This window comes from Coturnix japonica, chromosome 2 (assembly GCF_054131305.1).
Source record: "Coturnix japonica strain WE chromosome 2, WE-NBRP24, whole genome shotgun sequence".
Taxonomy (NCBI): domain Eukaryota; kingdom Metazoa; phylum Chordata; class Aves; order Galliformes; family Phasianidae; genus Coturnix; species Coturnix japonica.
Window position 1 is genome coordinate 44107866 of NC_140664.1, and position 22900 is coordinate 44130765.

At 39.7% G+C, this 22900-nt stretch overlaps 1 protein-coding gene across 5 annotated transcripts in view; it reads right to left on the minus strand.

The window, feature by feature from the left end:
* Positions 1-14367, minus strand: part of MYOM1 (myomesin 1) — a 70389-nt gene extending 56022 nt beyond the window's left edge. For 4 of the 5 annotated variants that reach the window (XM_085539634.1, XM_015855248.2, XM_085539632.1 and 1 more), the window contains exons 1-3: positions 14211-14367; positions 11209-11695; positions 2946-3083 (exon numbers count right to left, since the gene is read on the minus strand). In XM_085539634.1, coding sequence (XP_085395760.1) covers positions 2946-3083; positions 11209-11636 — 566 coding nt within the window. In that variant the 5' untranslated portion in view covers positions 11637-11695; positions 14211-14367. Of the gene's footprint in view, positions 1-2945; positions 3084-11208; positions 11696-12291; positions 12406-14210 lie in introns of those variants that run through there. The other variant, XM_085539633.1, reaches the window with a different exon arrangement.
* Positions 14368-22900: the final 8533 nt, after the last annotated feature.

Genomic DNA, 22900 nt, shown 5'->3' on the forward strand with positions numbered 1-22900 from the left:
ATATGAATGCAGTTATCTACATTCAGCTTTAATGAATCAGTGGCATTCTGTCTCAAAGGCAAACTGACATTACTTCCTTGATAACAGCAATTAAGATCTCAGCAACTATACAATATGAACCTCCAGGAATAAAAGCATCTCCTAGGAGCTGATGAATCCCCAGTCTAATACAGGATTCAGCCTAGTTGTCTGCAGTAATGGTCCCTAGAGGCTTTTGTTCAACAGTATTAAATATTTAGTTGTGCTAAGCATTTTTCTCTTGCTGTAATCTTCCCAGATCAAAGAAAAACAAGTTTCCTTCAATGATGAATGCATCAGAAGCAGCAGTCAGTACCGTTTAAGAATTGATTCTGCAGCCACATCTCAAGTGTTTCAATAGAATATAATTTTTTAACAGAAACAAGATCAAACTCCAAATGAAACACACAAATTATTATTTAAAGAGGATCTGCCATCTGCAGTTCTTTGGTTTATACTTGTTAGTAGCTGCAAACAGTCCCATAACCCATACCAAGTGTTTTTAGCACCTATGGCGTTACATCAAGTGTCATTATGTGGAATAATAGCTAGCTTTCCCTAATTTTATTTTGCAAGCATAAGGCTGTGTTTCAGAAAAATACATATGAACTGAATAATCTGAGTGAGGGATTATTTATTTATTTGTTTGTTTATTCCAGCAGAATCTGATGGTCTGAAATAGAAGCAAATCACATAAAGGGTGACATAGTGCTGAAGGTCATCGAGCAGCACAGACATCAGTGCCAATGAACGCACGTAGACCTGATCTTTATAAATAACTATTCCTTGTCAAACCTATCTCCCCATGGGAAACCACACACCCATTTCATGGAGGAATTTGGGAATGACATATAACATGCACATGATTCAGCTGCTATCTTTTAAACAAAAATAAACACCTGACAGGAATGTGGCATGCAACTTCCACAGCCTTGGCATGTGCTTATGGACATGATGCTGACAGAAAAAGAAGCCTAAAAAAGTATCCCAAACATTTCATGCCCTGTTGAGTTGGCATTGCATGCCTTTCTTATATTTTTAAATAATTGTAGCAAATCTATTTGGGTCACTTCAGTGGCATGAAATCACAGACAACTTGGAGTTGCCAAGTGCAAAAAGTGAGATTGATTCCCACAGTAGTAAGATGAATAGTACAGTGTAAGAACCTGTCAGAATCTTTTAACTTAGCATCTACAGGTATTACACAGTCACAAGCAAATAAACCACATATTATCACACCGAATTAATTAGATATTATCATATTCATTGTAGGAAAAAAGAAAAAGTGACATAAAAAAAGAAAGGTCTCGCTTTATTAAGATCACAGGAGCCTGTGTAAAATCTAAGATCAACATCCAGGAGCACAGCCATCAGTTGACTGACACTATAAATTTTACTTCTGTAGACTGCAGACAAAATAAAAAGGGAGCACATTAATGTTTGAGTGCATAGGACACAGATGGCAAAAGCTGAGTAAAGTATATAGGCAGTGAGAAGCCTTGAAAATATGTTGTTACAAGCTTCTTGTGAGACATATTTATGTATTTCTATCACAGAATATATATAGCTGAAACTCCAGATAAATGCTTGAAAAATGCAACAGCGTGCACTTCTGAATGTTGGTGGGAAGTGAATCTGACATGGAAATATATAAAAAGTAAAGTAAAAAATTATTCCAGGATGGTTGAAAGGAATGAATAAAAACCAGAACTGCTGGCCTCATCACAAAAGCAGGATGCTCAGAAGGCAAAAGCAGTAACATCTCCCACTGACAAAGTGAAACTCGGCATCACACAAAAGCACAAGTCTGGCCACAGAGCAGGGGTGACGTTGTGTCCCAAGTGCTGACCAAGCAGCAGGCACAGGGTTCCAAATCTCAGAAACAGTGTAGAAGAATCCCATGAATATTGTGCATGGCAAAAGAAAGGCAAGCTGGAGGAAGGCTTTTCAATTGCAAGTGGGCAAGAAACTTTTCTCCTGGCCTCAAATCAGAAAACTTTTTCCACATCCCACCCTGGTATGGATGAGTCTAAACAAATGGCCAGACCTGATCTGTCATAGACTCCTAACAGAATCATTATGCTATATCCCAAAAAGGACAAGGGAGCTTCCTTGCTTGTGTTGGTTCTGGCTTCCACACAAAGTTCACATTCAGCTTTACTGAGGGCACTGCTGCAGTAAAACATATTGCGTCAGTAGTAGCTCTGCAATAAATACCAGCAACACGTGAGACCTGTATGAATCATTATAAGGGATTTGAAAAACTACTTGGTCTCATCCCAGGTTTTCCCTCTGCCAGGACAAAACATTAGCACATCGTTTCATTGTTACTGTAACTGACAGGAGACAGGATTGCAAGCCTTTAAACCACAAGAACAAACTAAATAACATGGACAACACGCTCATCCAGTTCTCAGTAAGTGGAGTTATAATTATATCATAATTTCATAGAAAGTGTCCCTGGTGACATGTTTGAAACAAAGTCCAGACACCTGGATCCATCTGTCCTGGTTCTGGATGCCCCATGACTGACTTTCTGCCAGTTACTTAACATCATGTTAAGTACTGGAATAGGCCAACCACCAACCTCCCTCTCCAGGGAGGTGGTTGAATTGCCATCCCTGGATGTGTTTAAGAGCCGTTTGGATGTGGTGCTCAGGGATATGATTTAGCAGAGCGTTGTTAGAGTCAGGGTTCTGGTTAGGCTGCAGTTGGACTTGATGATCTTCAAGGTCTTTTCCAACCTGGGTAATTCTATGATTCTATGATCTTATCTTTTTAACATTCATGGGAAGTGCAAACAACCACCTCAACGTCCAAGAGAGGGGAGAGAGGGGGGGGGAGAAAGGAAAGAAAAAAGGATTTCTAATTTTAGAATTAATTAATAAAATATCAGAAGTTGTCAAAAAATGAACAAATGTACATACCGTCCTGTGAATATTGGTACTGAATAGTCTATGGCTTCATTCTCTTTGTCCTCAGATACCAAATTCTGTTTTGCTCTCTTTGCTTTGGGGCTCATTTTATAGGACTGATCTTCAATCATTAAATTGGAATCTTTCAGTCTGAAATAAAAATGACACTGTTAAATTCAGAAAAATAAAAAAGAAAAAAAAAAGCCTTTAAGAAACATTCTAACATAATATTAAACTAATTCATTTTTGTTGTCATTTTGAAAGCAAGAAACTATTGTCTTTAACAATGAAGTTATTAAACACAAAACAGAATGCTCTTTTTACAAGCAGATCATTACAGATATAACATTGATGCCCCTTGATATTAAATCTAAGTACAGAGAATAAACAACATACCTGGTGGCAATGCAAATTTCATTGCTTCGTTTGGGACTGGTGGTTTTGTATACCCAGTTTTAGTTGCTAAGACCACTGAGTAATTCTGAAGATTGTATCTGAACTGATGACTTCTATTTTCCTAAAATGCACAGCTCTCAATTTGAGTCTGGTCTCCAACAAAAATATTGTTGGTGGACAAATATATCCAAAGTAATGATGTTTTTAGGACTCCTCAGAGAAATTATAGGGCAGTGCATAGGGCTCAGAAAGTGGAGTTCTCTCATACCACCCCAGCCCATTGAAAGCAGAGAGCTAAGAGAAGTAATGCCATTTCACATAGCAGAGGTAGATGGGGAATGGGTGAGTGGGAAGAACAAAAAGCAAAGCGACTTCTGCTCCCCACCATCAGAGGAGAACTTCTAAGCAGTAAGAAGCACATTTGAGGCAGTCCTATTTGGTTAAAAATGGTATGAACTGCACTCTAAATACCTTCCTCCTCTCCAAATGCAGCACAGAATCCTTAACTCTCAGATTTATGAATTAGAACTGCAGAATCCTTATAAGCTGCCAGCCTTTTATAAATCTCTGAATTGCCTGTTCATCTCTATCTCAGCAACATCATTGAAATAAAAAGCAACTTTTGAACTGGAGGCTTGTTTGCATGGCACAAACTCACTGATGTGCACAGACACAAAACCAGAATTAAGGCATGCCGTCTCTTGGCAAGGCTCCTCAGCCCAGAGCCAGACCACACTCACAGTAGGATAACAATCAAAACTCATACATACTGAGAAGAAAACACATGCATCATGTAAGAATAAGCATAAAGTAAGAACTGAAGAAAAATAAAATGCTTCCTCCATCCTGGGTTTGGCAATGATGCGGTACAACCTGACAGCCAACCAGAAACGCATGGAGACAACTCTTTGTCAAATAAAGGGCAAGAGAAAGCAAAGGTAAAGTTTAATTAGCTTTCATATATGAACTGTGATCTGTAAGGAACATCTGTCCTTTACTCAGCAGCTGACTTTTATTTTTGTCCTAATTTAAAATGGGGTAAACCTGGAATCCTGACTCAGCCATCAGATTGCCTCAGGGCTGTAGGCTGAACCCTTTAGGAGGCCACTTAACTCCTTGTTTTGTTCCTAGATCACATAAGATGGGTGCCTTTTGGTCTTCAGTTTAAAAGACAAGTTTCTGTTTTCATAAAAGTAGACAAAATGTGGTGAAAACATATCATAGAATATCCCAAGTTGGAGGGGGCCCATAAGTCCAACTCTCAAGTCCAACTCTGTGTTTTGAGTACTGTTAAATCCAAACCTACTTGTTGTTCCCAAAACAGAATTTGGCTATCCCTTCAGTTTAATTTTCAGTTTGGGCCCAGATTCTGCACCTATATAGGGAATGAATGGGTGGCATAGGAATCAATGGGTGGCAAGTCCCTCTGCCAGGCCTTTGTTGATGTTTTCTTTACATATGCTTCTTTTCTTTCACTTCTTACTCTCTAAAATTATTCAAATAGGAAAGAATTACTCAAGACAATTCCTTTTCTCTTTTTAAATCAAACACTGCAAGAGGCTGAATCTGAATACCCCTCCTTCATAATTTATGCCTTCCACAGCTGGCATTAATGAAAATATCCCCTAGGCCCTTCAGATTGATGTCAGACATCTTCATCACAGACCGAAAAAACTGGGATAAAAGGTCTTTTGCAGAGGTATGAGGAATAGGATAAAAATACCACACATGCACAGCTGATTCCCACTCACTGCAATTTTCTAAGCTTTGAGCATCAAGGCACCTTTTGCTGTAGCCACCTGATTACTGTGGCTGGCACAGTGAAAACATACCTGGTGTGTATGTGCTGAGAATGAGAAAAGCACCTTCCTCGACTACTTCCTCGCTCTTCTTCAGTTCAAAGGGACAGCTGCAGTGGGAGTCTTTGCGCTGTTTCTAAGAGTGAGGGCTGCTCATAAGTACTATGCTAGGATTGAGAACACTTTGCTATCAAAGCCACAGGTGACATCTGTGAACTGAACAGATCCATGTAAGGCCTCCAGTCATATACTGGACTCAGGCTTTCTGACACAATAGCAATTTGCTGCAGTCACCTCCTCTTCCAAAAACACAACCTGGACTAAGCAATATCCCCCTACAAAGCATTATATTGATTAACAGCAAGGATGCTTTAGAGTAGTTTTCTAGCAATAGTCTAAAGCTGATTTTCCTAGAAAGAAAAGACATGGGAATATTATGAGCTTACAGCTCATTTATATTAGGCAGACAGCAGTTTCTTTTGAACCTGTTTTAAGTTTATGACACTATAACATACTTTGTGCTTCATCGTTGCTCTGTGCGAAGAATACCTGGGAAAAGTAATGTTCCTTGTTCATTCTGTGCATATCTTTCACTACTGTATAGACTATTATGTGCCCACATTTGCCTCCTTCCCAGTCTCTTAGCCTCTCTAGGTAGAGGGTATCCTCCTTCCACTCCTCTTAACAATCTCCAGTCTTTTCCTATTTTCAGACTGTACTTTTTGGGGCAGGATAATAGGAACTACACTCAGTATTTCAGCTACAAGAATACCTTGGATTAACACACTGACAGAGCACGCTTCCTACTTTGTTCTCATTTGTTCCCACAGCTGTTCCTAATCTTCTAATTGCTTTGCATCCACACAGGAACACCCAACTGGTGCTTTCAGGAGTATCCAAAGCAACTCCAAAACCTTTTTCAGAATAGGAGTGCAGGAACTGAAAGCTGAGATGAATAAATATGAAGTAGAAGAAAACATTTCTGCTTTCCAAACCCTCCTGTCATCCAACCCACCCTATCGTTGAGGGTGAGCTATGTGGATGAGAGTAGAAATTATTATTCAGATGAACTTTTGCATGTGAAAACAAATTGGTTATTACTGCTATCATGAGGTGTATTTCCATGTTTTTCTTTTTTGTTATTACTGTTTCTTCCTGTGCAATACAAATCCAAACCCTGCCCACAACCATTATATAGGCAGCCTAACGGAGGACCCTGCTTTCTTGAACTGGTTTCTAAAATCTTGCCCTTTATTTTAAAGCGTTCCAACCTTTTATCTGATATGTGGAACAGAATCTCCCCAGAGGAGAAGGAGCAGGATATCAGTGCTCTCTGGTTTCACAGGGAGGAACAGTACCATGACCTTTTAACAGCTTTCAGCCTCACTTGATCTTCCCAGCTAGCACACGTCTACTTTTTCCAGGTCAGATGTTATCTATGGTGCCTCCTCAAGGTTGGTGACCCAAGCTTGGAGTCCTCCTTTCTTGATGGTTTCAGCATGTTAAAATATCAATGCCAGCATTTTCTCAATTGCACCATAGAGTCACTGAATGTATGGACTGGAGGAGCTGGGTGGTTATAAATGCTAAAGCATGGGTAGAGATATTAAAAAACAAATAGCCACTATTAGCATTCCCTGTGAGACAACCCAAAAGAGGTTGTGTTCTGATGCCATATCCTCATGTATATTCTCATTTATATCTTCTTCAAGATATAAACAGACTTCATTACGTTGGCACTGTCCTTGTCCCTGTGCCTAAAGAGACAGGTTTCCCACCCTGTACAAAGAAAGCCTAGGCCTGAGAAATGTATCCTAGGAGGGGGCCACAGCACCTTATTTTGCAGTTTCTCTACCACAGCATGAAAAGGTAAGTGCATCAACACTACTAGAAAATCATTATCTTATCCTTAGGATGCTTTTTTAATCTCTCTCATTTTATTCCGCCAGCAGGGAGAGATGCCATTGGCACATACCATAGGTGTACAAGGGGAGCTCCATTTCTCAGGCCCACCTCCTGCAGCTACTTATTTTCTAGTATGTAATGTTTGAACCAATTCACTGTGAAGAGGAGAGGGTGGATATACAAACCCAGGAGAAATATATATATATTTATATATATATATATATATAAAGGCATTTCACAAGAAAGCTCATTTAATCCAGCTTTTGAAGATACTGACTACACTCACTTCAAGTTGCTGACAGATTTGTCAAGGGCCCAAGCAATACTGATGGCAATAATCATGCTGTTCCCTAACACGGATTCCACAACAAATGTTTTAAAGGGGAATTGTTTCCACGTAGCAGGTTACATTAAAATGATTTCTGTGCTCGGCTGTGGCATTTGGAAGCCTTTTTCTTAACCCTCACCTATAATAAAATGAAGGACGAGCAGAGCCAGCACAGAGGTCAAGTTCACAGTCTTCTCAGGTTTCTTAAAGTGTAATATTTACTCAGCCCTCTGCTGCTCCTGGTTACGTTATTGCTCAGAACAGCATTACTATCTGACACACTAATTAATTACAAGCCAGTAAGATGCCTCTACTCTCCTTGCTTCGTTCATCTGAATTATGTCCCTGTCTTCTTCCCTGTCCTGAACTGCAAATCAATACAAATACCTGAGCCACACCATCAACTTACATTTTCTCTCTGAGCAAGCCCATTTCGTGTCAGAAAGCAGCTCTGTGACACAACTGTCTTCACTTGATGCTGCCAGCCAGGAAAAGGACATACAGAAAAGCAATGGAAGTTTGAGCAAAGGTAAAATACTGAGCTTACAAAAGAAAAGAAAAAAAAGTGACAGAAAGAAACAAAGAAAAAATAATCAGAGCCTCACAGCCCTGCAGGGACAAGAGGAGCAGTGCAGGGCTGAGGCAGCTCCAAGCTGGTGGAGAAGGCAAGGTGTGACATGGCAACCTTTGCTTGGTGAAACTCAGTTTGTTTTACAAGCCCAGCACTTTAAAGCTTTGGCAAATGGTAACCAGCAGAACTGAAAACATCCCTCTGCACACGTTCTTAGCTTTGCCAGCTTTCATTTTTCTCTTGCTTCTCCAAGCTGTCATGGTTTGAAGAAAGCTTGAAATGCAATGAACAGACAGTTGATCTCATTTTTGTCCTCCTGAAGAAGCAAGATGCAGCTCCTTCAAGCTGTCAGTGCTCTTGGCATGTTTTCCACTCAGAGAACTGGGATCAGGTCAAGATCTTGGATGTTACTCAGCCCTGTGTCCTTCACCACTGCTTTCCCATGATAAATTCCTCAGATAGCATCAACTGCATCAGCTTCACCTCTTTATGGACACACTTTTCTGTGAGCGGTTATGGAAATGGATGAGACTCACATTTTGAAGGAATAGTAAAGCTTAGCAGAAGCTACTTTCAATAAAAATATGAGGTGGCTTGAATATAAGCTCAGTATTTGAATAGTCTTTTTTCCTCTTGAACTTAGAAAGGTTTATCCACTATACATCTACAAAACTACTATACATGAATCTAAATGTTAAATCAAATGACAGCTGATAATCAACAATTATTTGAACAGTTTTATCTGGATTTGTATTTGTGTGTATTCAGGCTTCACGTAACCTCCAAGGGCTCTAGTTTGGATGCAGTGCCTTGATGGGGGTTGGCCTCTTCTCTCGTGTAATCGATGACAGAACTAGAGGGAATGGTTTTAAGCTGCACCAGGGGAGACTCAGGCTGGACATTAGGAAGTATTACTTCTCGGAAAGGGTAGTCAGGCATTGGAATGCACTGCCCAGGGAGGTGGTGGAGTCACCGACCATGGGAGTGTTCAAGAAACGTTTGGATGTTGTGTTGAGGAATATGATTTAGCCGGGAAGTATTGGGAATGGTTGGACTAGATGATCTAGGTCTTTTCCAACCTTGATAATTCTGTGATTCTGTGATTCAGAGCACTTTGACTTTTTGAAAATTAAAGTATTTGAAGACTTTTTGAAGACTTTTTCTCCCCCTGACCTCCATTTTACTATTCATTTTATAAGGATGGAATCAGAAAGTGATTTGCTCAGATTATTTTAGTAACACTTCTTGTCTCCACACCACCCCTTGAAGTGGGTTGAGCCTCCAGGGGATGACTGCATGAATTTAGGGAGAATTACTTTAAATCAGCACCACTTGTACAACTTGAAAATGGCTACCAAGAAGTTGCTTCAGAAACCAAATAAATACCAGCACTGAGGTTATATTTACCATAATTGCCATAATTTCCTCATGTATGTTTTGTGCAAGAGCGATTTAAGTTATCCCAAGTCCTTGTCTCCCACAGCAGCACTGAGTTTCCCAAACCTCTGGTACAAAGACAGTTATCGCAGAGGGGCATTACAGCTGAGACATTCTCATCTCTGATTGCCAGGACAGTACATGAGATCTGTTGGCAACTCTTAGGCTACAAAGCAGCTCGCAAGTAGCACCAAATATACTGTTTCAAAACAAAAGCTATTATGTCAGACAAAGCACCCAGGAAACCTAGAAAAAAAGAAACTAGGAAACCTAGTTCCAAGCTCTCTTAGTATAGTTAAAGTGCATTAAACAATTAGAGTTCTTGGCAAGAAAATCAGCATCTCAGAGTAAGTATCTAAAATCACTGAAGCATTTGTCGATGGGACTTGGCAGATTTTATTTTTACAATCATTTCCTGTGACTTCAGGTAATGTTTCCATGTATTGGAATATTCAGAGTTTTCTATGAGAATAGCAAACCTTTGGGTTAGGGATAGCAGCAACAAGTAGGCACAGCTGCACCACTGCAGGGCAGGAGCAATTTGGGATACTTTCCCCAACATGACTCTCTCTAGCAACAAAACCTTCAGTCCCACCATCTCCAGTCTGCATCCCTTTATCAGCAGATTATAAATGAGTCTGTTTTGCTACTTCACAAAGTGGTTAATTATTTATACAAGTGAAATTATTTCACCAGGAAAGACTGGATATTGTCCAGCCCAGGACAGTTAAGTCATTCATCTGGGCTCTAACTTCCTGAGGTTCAATTTCCTGAACAAGCTCTGGTAAGTGGAATCTTAACCCTGAACTTCCTGAATGACAAGTGAAGGCTGTAATCACCAGGCATTATTTACTGTGGTACAGTTAGTCTTTCCCTCAGCACTTACGATCAGAATTCATATTTATCCAAAATCCTTGGAGAATATGCTGTTTTCAAAATTCAAGTTTTCTGGTGAACAAGTCTCAATTAGTTCTGCTAATAGTGCTTTAAATTTTATATAAATATAATGGAGAGCAGATGTTTTGTCTATAACTTGTTGATTGCTTTCTTTATTGCTAACAGCTGCTCTAATCTTACTTTCATGCTCCCCAACTTCTGAGATATATACATATAACACAAGGCTATGGTATCTAAAATATTCTGCTGAAGTAATTGCTTGAGCATTATTTATTGTCTTAATTAAACTAAAATAATGGCAGATAAGCATAGCTGTTCTAATGCAAAATAAACAGTTACAGTATTCTTTGAAAGTAGTATCTCTCACCTTATTTTCACTGTGAAAATTTCAATTTCTTGACCTACTCAGCACAAAAATGAAAACACCATGCTGAGGAAGAAGTGTATAATGATATGAATATATCATTATATATAACATATTATATTATATATTATATAATTATATATAATGAACATGTCAGCTCAACTTATGCAAACAGTCCAAACTTATGCAAATGGCCAAATAAGAGCCAGCCTCAACTCAGAAGCTCTGTCAGCACTGAATATTTAGCTTCAGCTGTCTTAATATGGCAGAACAATTCTGGGGGCTCATGCCCACCCAGCTTGGAGAATGTATGTGTAGCTCGGATTTGCCATCATTCAGCTACGTCAGCCTTGTCAGTGCTATTTTCATGCCAAATATGACACAAGTTAGCTGACCAAAGTGCTTCCCAGCCTCAAAGCCAAAAGAAAACACTAGGTCTGGAAAATACACTGAAATCATGTCACAGAGCTTACTTGTGTTGAAGAGCTTGAGAGTTTTGCCATTGATACCAACAGGATATGGTAGCACATTTTTGTTCTAAAATACCGTTTCTAAGACAGATTTACTTTTAGCCTTACCCAAGACCGTAGGTCTCTGACCCCAGGCGGTAGGCTGCAGCCAGCTTGTTGATTGATTCAGATCCATGACTATAGGCAGCAGAGCTCTTGCTGAGGGCTTCAGAGTCAAGACTGTAGGCAGCAGACCTCTTACTTTGCATAGCAGCATGATCATAGGCTGTAGATCCATAGCTGTAGGCTGCTGACTCAAGGTTGTGGGCTGAAGAGCCATGGCTATATGCTGCTGAAGACTCAAGGCTGAAGTCTGCTGCAGAAGCACGGTGATATGCTGCAGAACCCCTGGCATAAGCTGCAGATCCTTGAGCATAGACAGCAGATTTACTCTTTGTTTCCTTTTGGTACTGGCTTACTGTTGACTGCAGTGCTTTATGGCGATATGTACGGTCATAATGGTCATGGTGTCTTTGGTAGAAAGGTAAGGACATCATGAGTGCTTTTTAATTTTGTTTTCCCTGTACTTTTCTGAATGTAAATGTAACGGGACTGTCTGAAAAAGATCAAAAACAAATACTAATGTCAAAAAACTTCTGAGACAGCATGCAAATTGTGTAGAGCTTAATACAAACTAACAAGAATTTCAATCTTCAAACATATAATAAATTTAAGGTTATAATTTTTTATGCTAACTAAGTTTTACTTTGCACAGTCACCAGTAGTTTTCTTTGCCATTTCTCACAGGAGGAAATTTGATCAGGTGAGAGGTAGTTCCCTTCTGAAAATGGGATGAGGGTTGAGTGCAATGAGGACTTCCCTTTTGTTTTTTCATCTGGCAGTCCAGACTTCTTTTGTTTTGCTGTTACTATTAAAACAGATGTTTTCTTCTCTGGCAAGAAAAGTTGCCTCTAGCAATTCATCCTGATAACCTTTCTTTTTCCTATCACTGCTCATTAACTTACAAGATGGTTAAGATTAACCCTGATTATGTGATTATGAATAGGAGGAGTAGGCTACAGTGGGAAAACATTGAGAAGAAAAAAAGAAAATGATAAGAAAAGAGAAATGAACACTATTGGGAATTTGTTGTACTCCTGGTTTTGTTCATGTTGATGAAACATTTTATGTTTCAATATAAAACACACTTACTTATAGAGCTGAAATGTAACCTTAAGTCCACAAAAATCAATACTTTTTCATGGGTCTTCATTTTTTCAATACTGCAGTCTGGCTTTTTCTTCAGTATTTGTTTTGACAACAAGACAACAAATAGCAAACTATCCTCTTTGGTAATGGCTCAAGTACTCCAGCAGACTAAGGCAAATTATGAAAAAAAAAAAAAAAAAAGACAAAGTTTCAACTTGTTTATATTTAAGGTGTCACTCAAGGCTTAGGAACTGCTCTTTGCATACAGATCCACTCACTCATTTGTAGAAAGTCAACAATAGAGTCATTCAGAAGGCTCTGAGTGTGTAAAAAATTATTGATAACTTGACCATAGTGAAACAATTACCTCAATCAGATTTGTTTATCCATTTACTTAATTTCTACCTGAGGAAGGGAGAAGGATGAGAAAGAGCGATAGCCTATTGTTTTCTATGGTCAAAACTGAGTTTCTTGCTTACTCCTTTATTTGTCCTCTTGGCTGTTGCATCCCTTCATCTTCTCTAGTTTTATTTTCAGCTTTGTTTAGTTTCCACAATGCTAACACCCACTCAGTCCTGTTGCTCAGGAATTTCCCCAGCTTTACAGTATGCAAAGTAGGGAATGTGATCCAAAAGTATAGAACACTTCATGTATTGCCAAATAGAGACATAGAGACATTAAAAGATGCATTTCAATTTACATCTTATCAGAATGAAAAAAGAAAAAAAAAAAAAAAGAAAAAGAAAAAGTTTCAACAGCTTCAAGTCAGCATATTTAGAATATACAAAGACAATTCTTTTCTTCTTAACATTAAACCTGTGGGACTCACTATCCTCAGAAGTAAGAGGAGAAGTATATGGTAGGAGTAAGAACCAAGTAAGACACAAGCTGAACAAGAAGTCAGCTCTCCTGGCTCAAATCAAAGGACAACTCCTACTGATGCAATGTAAGAAGTTCCTTTTATAGGTGTTTCATCATCCTGCCAGTTATGATTTGTATTTCTCTGGAACATCAAACATTACTCACAGGTAAGGGTCAGTTAGTGACATCAGTCTGACAAGATGTAGAAGAGCCACATTTGTGGGGATGACAAGAACTTTTGAACCTTGTAAGAATTTTGCTCCTATTAGCAGTGCTGACTGGTAATCTGATTGACTACATCTCTTTAAATTCTATAAAATCCATCCCACCTGTACCTATACCATCTAGCCCTTTTTACTATGAGGGAAGCACTCCCTCTTAAGACTTGTGTAGGATTTTGTAACTGTAGAACCAGGCCTAAAAATATAGAAGACATAGTTAGATGAATATGCTGATTTTGGAGCTATATGTTAGCAGCTGTTGAACTGAATTTTCAGAATGACATCTGAGCAGACTGGCAGTTCTGTACTTGTTCGTAGGCTGTAAATATACATCAAGGGAACTGAATTATTGGCAATGCCTGTTGAACACTTTACCTGTAATTCTTTAATGATTTGCTTCATCTATCAGTGAAAACAATGAAATAGGGGGAAAAAAAAGAAACACACAACTTAAAAAAATATAGAAAACTTTCTTCAGCTCAGTCAGTGGTGTTTCATCTCTTTTATAACTCACAAGACATCCTCTGCAACTGGAAAATATTTAGATTTATACATTCTCTAATCCCAAAAGAAGTAACACAACATATTCCTGTTATATCTCAGTAGCTTCATTTGAGGGTACTAGAATATGCGAGGATAGCCGATTTGGTAAGTGAATCCTTGCACTACTTCACTTTGTTCCACAGTTGAGCCTTCAGATTTCTTCAGTACCAGTCCACAACTTCCTCAAATAACTGTTGATTTGAGAAGATTAAAGGCAGCTACTATCAACTCAGCATTACAGATTCAAATTAAAAATAGTTGAACACATAAAGCCTTCTGCCGTAAAGAAACACTTACCGGGGCCCAGATGAACAACAGCAAATGGAATAGCTCTGAAACAGATGAATAAAAGAAACATATAGCAACGATGAATGCAGCAAAGGCAGACGTAGACAGGACGAGGGGTAAGGACTGGACTTGAATGTCCAGAACAAAAATAATGCCTGTAGTCAGTGGAATGTCAGAGCCCCAGGACAGACCTTTTATGGCCAGGAGGGTGATAAATATAGCAGCAAAGAGGGAGAGAGACAGAGACAGATACTGATACCCTGTGCTATCTCTGTGCAAACACATGATGACAGCAGTGTCAGACTGAGAGTTCTCCCTTTCAAATATTCTCCATAAAACCGGCATAAAACCAGCACACCAAATCAAAATTATTTCTAGGATGTTTTTTTCCATAGTTAAATCAGGCTTAGGAAACCAAGAAGGACATCATGACGTGAGCCAGAAAGCAGGAAACATCAGTCTCTATGCTAACCTTTGCCATGGCAAGAGAATACAAATGTTTTATGAATTCTTCCCATATTTTTTAAACACCATGCCACAGTGCATGTAACACAGATATTTCAACTCAGCGACAGAGAACCAGTTGTAGCAGTCAGCAGCAAAACTCTGTAAAGCCATATGATGCATTGCAACTCAAAGAAAAAATGTACTTTCTTTGGTCTGCTGACTGTTGCATTTTTATCACGCTATTGAAATACTAAGTTAAAAACATAACCTCATGGGGCATATAAATAGATATAACTAATAGAACTCTAACGCCCAACTTTTTGTTTCAGAATGAAACAGTGTCATCGTTAGGGACAATTAAGCATCTTTATCTTCAGGCTGGATATTAGGAAAAAATCTCTTTTCAGTAAGATAGATAATGCATTGGAATAAGCTGCTCAGGGAGGTGGTGGAGTCACTGTCCCTGACGGTGGTCAAGAAACCCTAAGTTCTGCTACAGCCACTTCCACCACACCCACCATGCAACACAATGGAAAACTGCCAGATCCTCCTCTTCTGTTGTGGCCTTCTTTGTGAAAGTACAGGCAAAAGGTCTGGATGAGCTGTCCCAGGATTTCCAGGCTCACTGGTACCCTCTTCTCGACCTCACCTGTCTTGGTTCCACCTAAAAATCTATTTGTTACTCCACTTGTTCCCTGTTCAGGTGCTACTCCTGCCTTGTGCCGCATCATGGACTAAGTTCACACAGAATCATCTTCCATGCCAGGAGCTGCTCAGCTACGTTAACCATATTGGCTTCCAGTCTTTATTCCTAAGACCAGGATGGTATAGCCATTGAAAAGTTTTATAGCCATACAAACAGGAATCTGGCTAGTTGAAGAACTGGAACCTTAGTATAGTCTCTTCTTCCCCAGAATTCTGCACCAATGGCAGCTCCACTGGTCTACAAGATTTATTTTTGATAAGAGAAGATAAGGAACTTAGCAAATGAAATCCTGAATTCGGTTACAGACTCCCAAGCCATGACTTCCCAGTGGATTATTTGCACTGGCATATTAGAAGACTTAATGACATACTAATCTCCTCTCACCCTATCACTGTTCAGTGCCCCTGTGAGACAGAGATGTGATTTAAAACACCAAAATCAATTACAAATGAGTGAAGACAGAGAGAGCAAAATAGACTGGAGTATTTGAAGAACAGAAGGTGAAAAAGAAAGTTTCCTAAGAAACCGAGATTGTAAATATTCAGTGGGTGAAGGCACAAATCAGAAATAATTCTAGAAGTAATTTGCTTTGTGTGACCTAGTTTAGGATCGATAAGTTGTAGAACCAAATGATTTTAAGACATCTGCCAAACCCAGTAGGACTTCTTATAGATATTTAGATGGGCAATCAAATCATTTGAATATATATATATATATATTTCAGTTGCAGAAATGGATTGATTCTGCTTTTAGTGTGACAGGTTGGTCTTGTTTCTCAATCCATGCTACAGGATAAATTTCCTACATTTAAACAAACTCAGGTTTGGAGACTTAACAAAAGGGGACCACATCAGCTAATATACAATACTTCGAGGACTGGAAAACATATGGACCTTTTACTCAAGATTATTCCAGTTTTCTCACTGACAGTGGCCAGCACTACAGTTCAGGAAAAGATGCAGGAGACCACATACCAGAGAGCTCTGCAATATCCTTTCCAAGAAGATGTTTCTCCTCAGCATTTGTTGCTTAACAGAAGTTTTACAATCTTGTAAATCATGGCCCCAAGGGACATGGTTCAGTGACAGGTCTTGGTATGTCAAGTTGACAACTGGACTTGGTCTTGAAGGTCTTCTGCAACCTACATGATGCTACAATTCTATGACTGACAGGAGAAATTGCAATGGCTTAACAAAGACTTTTATCAAAAATGTTAAGATTTAGAACAGCACTCTATGGTTTAGAGTAAAACTTCATCATGTGGTATAATGTTAGTCCTAAAATTAGACTTTAACTTTTATTGGCCTTCTGAGAATCAGCCTGTATTTGGTTAGTTTATAAGCTGTCAAAAGTTACCAGTTCCCATTCGTGTTTTTCTTGCTATAGCTTGTTCCTGGCTTTCTACCAGAGGCTGTCAATGTCCTATTAGCACGTACGTGCCCATTCCTTGGAAATATCCTCCAGCAGGGCATGTCAGCCAGGTGACAGCAGTCTTCCTCCAGAGTGTTTGGAAAGGAGCAGAGAACCACAGCCTCATTTCTAACAACTGGGATTCAGAACTCAGCATTTTATAACTGAGCCATAAGGTTAAACAACATCAGTAACAAAATGGGAATCTTAATGTAGCAAATCCGAGTCTTCCAAATCATTAGACACATTAAATTCCCAAAGTATTCCTCCAAAATACTGGACTTGTGGTGAAAAATAATTACTTCTAGATGTGTGACCTACATCTCTATTCCAACATCTGAGCTGCAGTGAGAATGAGTGGGAGACTTGCACCATACGGGTAGCAGATGTACCCAAACCCCATGGGCTGCTGTGGCTCCCAAGGGAAGGACAGTGGAAAAAAAAAGAAAGAAATGTTCATTACTAAAGATGGGGGAAACAGAAGGGGATACCAAAAAAGAACCTATAGGGAAGGGAGCGTCAGCCTCCACAAGCTGCTGTCTTAGAAAGCACAATATCTCTTTTTCCTCATAATAGCTATCACAGAGTATAGATTAATCAAGGCATCAGTGATGGTGTAGCCCTAGCAACACACAGCATAAGACCTTTTTACCCACTATTTATTAAGCTAATCACTGCAGGGTGTTTTTCAATCTGCCTTTATATCTGTGTTACCTCAGGTGTATAGATAGAAGAAATGAACCAGTTACTCTAAAGCTCTTGCAGACATTTCCAGATGACGGCCATGTGGATGTAACCTTAACTAACCTGGCCAGCAGGTTGAGGCAGGTGATTCTGCCCCTCTACTCTGCTCTCATAAGACCCCATCTGGAGTATGGTATCCAGTTCTGGGCTCCAGTACAAGAAAAACATTGAGCATGGAGAAGGCTCCAGGGCGACCTTCTAGTGGCCTTCATATCTGAAGGGGGCCTACAGGAAAGATGGAGAGGGATTTTTTATGAGGTCATGTAATGACACAATGAGGGGAAATGGCTTTAAACTGGAAGAGGGAAGATTTAGACTAGATATGAGGAGGAAGCAACTTACTGTGAGAGATGAGCTATGCAGAGAAGGACCTAGGAGTCCTGGTGGACAACAGGTTGGCCATGAGCCAGGAGTGTGCTCTTGTGGCCAAGAAGGTAAATGACACCCTGGGGTGCATTAAAAAGAGTGTGGCCAGCAGGTCAGTGAGGTGATACTCTCCCTCTACTCTGCCCTTGTGAGGCCATACTTAGAATACTTTGTCCAGTTCTGGACTCCCCAGTTCAAAAAAGACAGGGATCTCCTAGGAGGAGTCTAGTGGAAAGCCACACGGATGATTAAGGAGTTGGAGCATCTCCCATATGAGGAAAGGCTGAATAACCTGGATCTGTTCAGTCTGGGGAAGACAGAGAGGGGGTCTGATAACTGCTTTTAAATATCTAAGGGGAGGTGTGATGTGCAGCAGTAGGCCAAGGAGTAATGGCTGAAAGCTTGAACACGGGAAATTCCATGCTAACGTGCATAAGAACTTGTCCAGTTGAGATAAAAATCTTTCTGTTCAAAATTGCCTGGTTGTACACCAACTACTTCAGTTCTTTTCCCCTCCTTATCACTGCTGAATCTTTGTGTGGAAATGCTTAAAGATTCTATACACGCATGTCACTTGACAAGCATCTTTAATACAAATTGATTCAGCACATGCAAATTGTTAAGTGGAAACATTCTCTTGCTCCCTCTCTTTTTTTTTCCCCCAACTCTGATGATGATTACTATTGCTTTGCATAAATCATTGCATGGTTGTGGGAGCTGTAAAAATAGAAGACTCAGGTTCCTGCGTGAAGTCATTTGTCAAAAACATTCCATATGCTGATGTGATATCAAAGAAGATTCACTTTAAGATATCTACATCTCCCAGTTGGTATGTTTTCAATATTACTTCTTTTCACCTTTATTTATTTATGGTTCTGGATATTTCATTCATTGTATTTTCCCCTGTCAAAACTTTTCCAGGTATTATCTGTTGTGGCCATCTCAGCTAAACTGGAATTCCTTGTGTGCTTTAAATTGGAATCCTTTGCATTTGAACAGTCTCTTTTTTCTTTTTTACCCCATTTTATGATTTTTTTAAACATTAAAGTCTTAATATTAGTCCATAAACATTTTTTTTTTTCCCAATGGGAAAACATGCCGGATGGCTACAAATATAAATCAAGTTTATTTTATATAACTTTAATTTTAAATGATCTTTCCTTCAAAAACATCAAAGGTCAGTCCAGCAGACAAGGAAAACAACTTCATGTGGAATCTGAAAGAAAACTCAGCTGGAACATAATGGCTTGCAAAAGGAAAAACTGATATTCTTTATGCCTGTGGATCAAGTTCTTGCTGGTTTTTCTGAAGTACTGAGTAAACATGGGTTGGAGGAGCCCTGCTGGCAGCTCTCACAGATGAGAAACTGTCAAGTGCAGCTGGTAGGGCTGAAGCAAGAACATCCTGAGCACCAGATAAAAAACTGACCCTTGAGAACGTGCTTAACTTCTCAATCTTTCCTGCTTTCCTAAAATATAAACTCACCTAAATGACTGTGACCTAATGACTGTGGCAAAACACCCCCGTTTTGCTGCCCAAGTTGGTAATTCAGTGCTGCTCCATTGCCAAACCATAGGAATTATTACGGAAATATTCCCAGTCTGAAACCATCATCCCTCACGTTACCTGCTCTATTAGAATTCAACATTATAATCAAAACACCTCACTTCATATTTCTTCTCTTTCTAGAGAGGTTTCTGTCATTATTCTGTGCTCTTCCTTTACTCTTAGTTCTCTTTTTCCTCTTTCCCAAGAGCATTTTGCTCCTCACAGGGTTGCTGTGCTTTACTGCACTCAGCATTGATTTCTAAATACTCCTTATGCCACAGGGACCTGCTATTTAAAACAATGCACCACCAGCAGCAGAATTTCTAAATCTAGCTCCGCTTCACTTGTGGTTTTCAATCACACTTGGCCCTAATGAGTCTGAATTGTGTGCAGTATAGGATCAGTCTTTTAAGCTACTGCTTGCCTGAACTAAAGTAAGAGTGGTCACTACTTTTGTAGGGCTACATTTGCATATTTGGAACAACAGTCAATTGCTGAGAAATTCATCACTCGTCTTAAGCAGAGAAAGTCTTTTTTGGAGGGGAAAAAAAAGAAACCAAAGCTTGTTTATAAGCAAAGAACTACAGAAATTGGTCATATGTTTAAGTAAGATGGGATCGCATGTGTCTCCTGGTTCTATTGTGTTCTTCCTATTTGCCAATGTTTCTAATTAGACTTTTGTTTGTAGAAATTTGCATACAGTAGAGCACATCCGAATGGCAACTTAAATCTGCAGTAAGAATCAAAGGACCACAAAACAGTTTGTGACATCATGTATGAGTTCAGCTGGGCTGCTACTGCCAGAGGGTTTTTCCTACGGTAAAAACTGACATCTGGGTTGCCGCCAGGAAGGAGGCCCGCTAGGCTGTCATGAGGCTCACAGAGTTACAAATTCAGCCTGGAGAAGAGGAGGCTCAAGGGAGACCTTATTGCTCTCTATAACTTCCTGAAGGGAGGTTGTAGTGAGCTGGGGGTTGGCCTCTTCTCTCGTGTAATCGGTGATAGAACTAGAGGGAATGGTTTTAAGTTGTGCCAGGGGAGATTCAGGCTGGACATTAGGAAGTATTACTTCTCAGAAAGGGTAGTCAGGCATTGGAATGCACTGCCCAGGGAGGTGGTGGAATCACTGACCATGGGAGTGTTCAAGAAACGTTTGGATGTTGTGTTGATGAATATGATTTAACTAGGAAGTATTGGTAATGGTTGGACTAGATGATCTTCTAGGTCTTTTCCAACCTTGATAATTCTGTGATTCTGTGAAACACTGAATATTAGCAGGCACGTGATGCCTAGAATCATGAGTAGGTCCTCAACTGTGTCCAGATGGAGGATGAGGATATGAGAAGGTGGCAGCAATCATTCAATTTATTTTCAGAGCGCTGCCATCTCCTAATTATGTGCCTAATTAATAGATCAGTATTCTGAATGTAAGCTAGAACTAGCTAATCAGGCGTGTTTATTTCTATATCCCAGTGAAAACTGCTGAAAGCAATATTGTTATTCACAGTCTTCAGCGAACACAGCAATGCCTTATTTGTTTGTTTTTCTCTCCAAGTATCATATACAACTGCAACATTATTTTACTGAAAATATCTTCACAGTAATGAGCAAACAGAAACCAACTATTACAAAGATATAGCCTGCCCAGGGAGGTGGTGGAGTCGCCATCCCTGGCAGTGTTCAAGAGGCATCTGGATAGGGAGCTAGGAGATATGGTTTATGGGTTTCCTGTAGGCATGGTAGAGGGAGGACAGTTGGACTAGATGATCTTATAGGTGCTTTCCAACCTTGTGATTCTATGATTCTATGATATTTAGTTTCAGTTCTCAGCACAAATTCCTAAAACAAGCTTGCAATGTCAAATTGATCTCGAAATTTAAGTAATTTCACCTAGGAGAAGCAATTACCCAGAAAAGACACCTCTTAAGAATCCCAAAATATTTTAAGGAATAGACTACACATCAGTGTGTTATTATTCAAGGTGGAGTGCTATGACTTCTGTCCTTCACTTTCACTGGTAAAGGTGTTAAGTGACAGGGAGATGCAACATAAGAGGCAAGTATGTACATGATTGACTCGAGAATATAATGATGAAAAGATATTTCAAACTGCCTCTGTTTGGTATAAGGCAATTTTTCAAACCTTAAAATCCTGCTCCCAAAATGGTTTTGTAACTTTTCCTTTCTTTTGTCTTTCCCTGTAAAACAATTAAACTGACAAGTTTCCAAGTGCATTTGCAGACTGTTTGGTACTTAATGCTTTCAAATCACGACCAATTTCCTGCTGCACACCTACTTTTTCTGGAGAGACTCTTCCGGTAGCATGCTCAGTAGAGCAGCTCCATCCCTACTGAGTGCAAACATTACCCTCATAGGGTAACACTGGACTGCAGCTGTTGCAATCTAACCCTCTGCAGCAAGTGGAAGACTAGTAACCTCCTTGCTTTGTCTAAGTTGCTCCCGCTCAGCTCGCACATTCTTACTTTTTGGACACAAAATGCCTTTGATTCTTTGATTCTAGTGTCTTCCGATTAGCACTAGCTGTCTCCAGTTTAAGAAGCTGGACAGACACCAGCATCGTTACTTTACTCTCTGAGTCCCTGAAATGTTCAGACAAATGCATTATATAGATCTCTGCCTGCAAACACCCTTACTATTTGATCTCCACTGGAAGTAAGCTGGCAGTGGGGTAGAAAAGTCCCTTCTGCTCAAGTGATTTCTGCTTTTGACCTGCTTACAATAACAGTTCCACCAGCACTCACATCCCATGAATTAAAACAGGCTGGATGAGTAATTCCCTCCCAGAGATCGACACACGGAAGGCTGCATCCTTTGTAGATCGGCATGCACAGTACATGATCCTAAAATGCCTGCTAACATAATTGCAACACAATCTCTTCACAAGAGATGCCTCACTCTGTGGCCTGTTAGGCTGCTAACTGTGACGGATACAATTCCTAATCTGTATATCTCTCCAGAGAAAAACAATGGAAGGGAGATAGTCTCTCAATTATCATCTCTGTACACACACTCCTAAGATGAATGAGGAACACTCTTATAGATAAAGGCTTAATTATTGTAGGAATAATTCGAACAGCCATACGGACAGACGATATGCAAAGTTATGAGGTAAAGGTAGAAGAATGCGGATCTGTTTTTGTTCGTGTGATTCACTGTTTTATAAAGCCGATGCCAAACCAAGGACTAAATGTGCACGGCAGAAAATGTAGGGTGTCTTTGTTTGCTATTCATAGCCACATGGAAAAACAGAGGAAGCATTTGTTCGCTCGATGTGCTTTATTTCCTATGAGATGGTCCAAACTGGAGTCCATCTGTTGACCATCCATCACCTACTACCAGTTCTTTGAAGTTCAGCCACAGTTACTATATTTGCTCTTGCAAAAAAGATTTCTTTTATATAAATGTCACTTTAGCTCTGGCCAAAGTCCAAGGAAAATTAAAGTTAGCTACAATGGAGA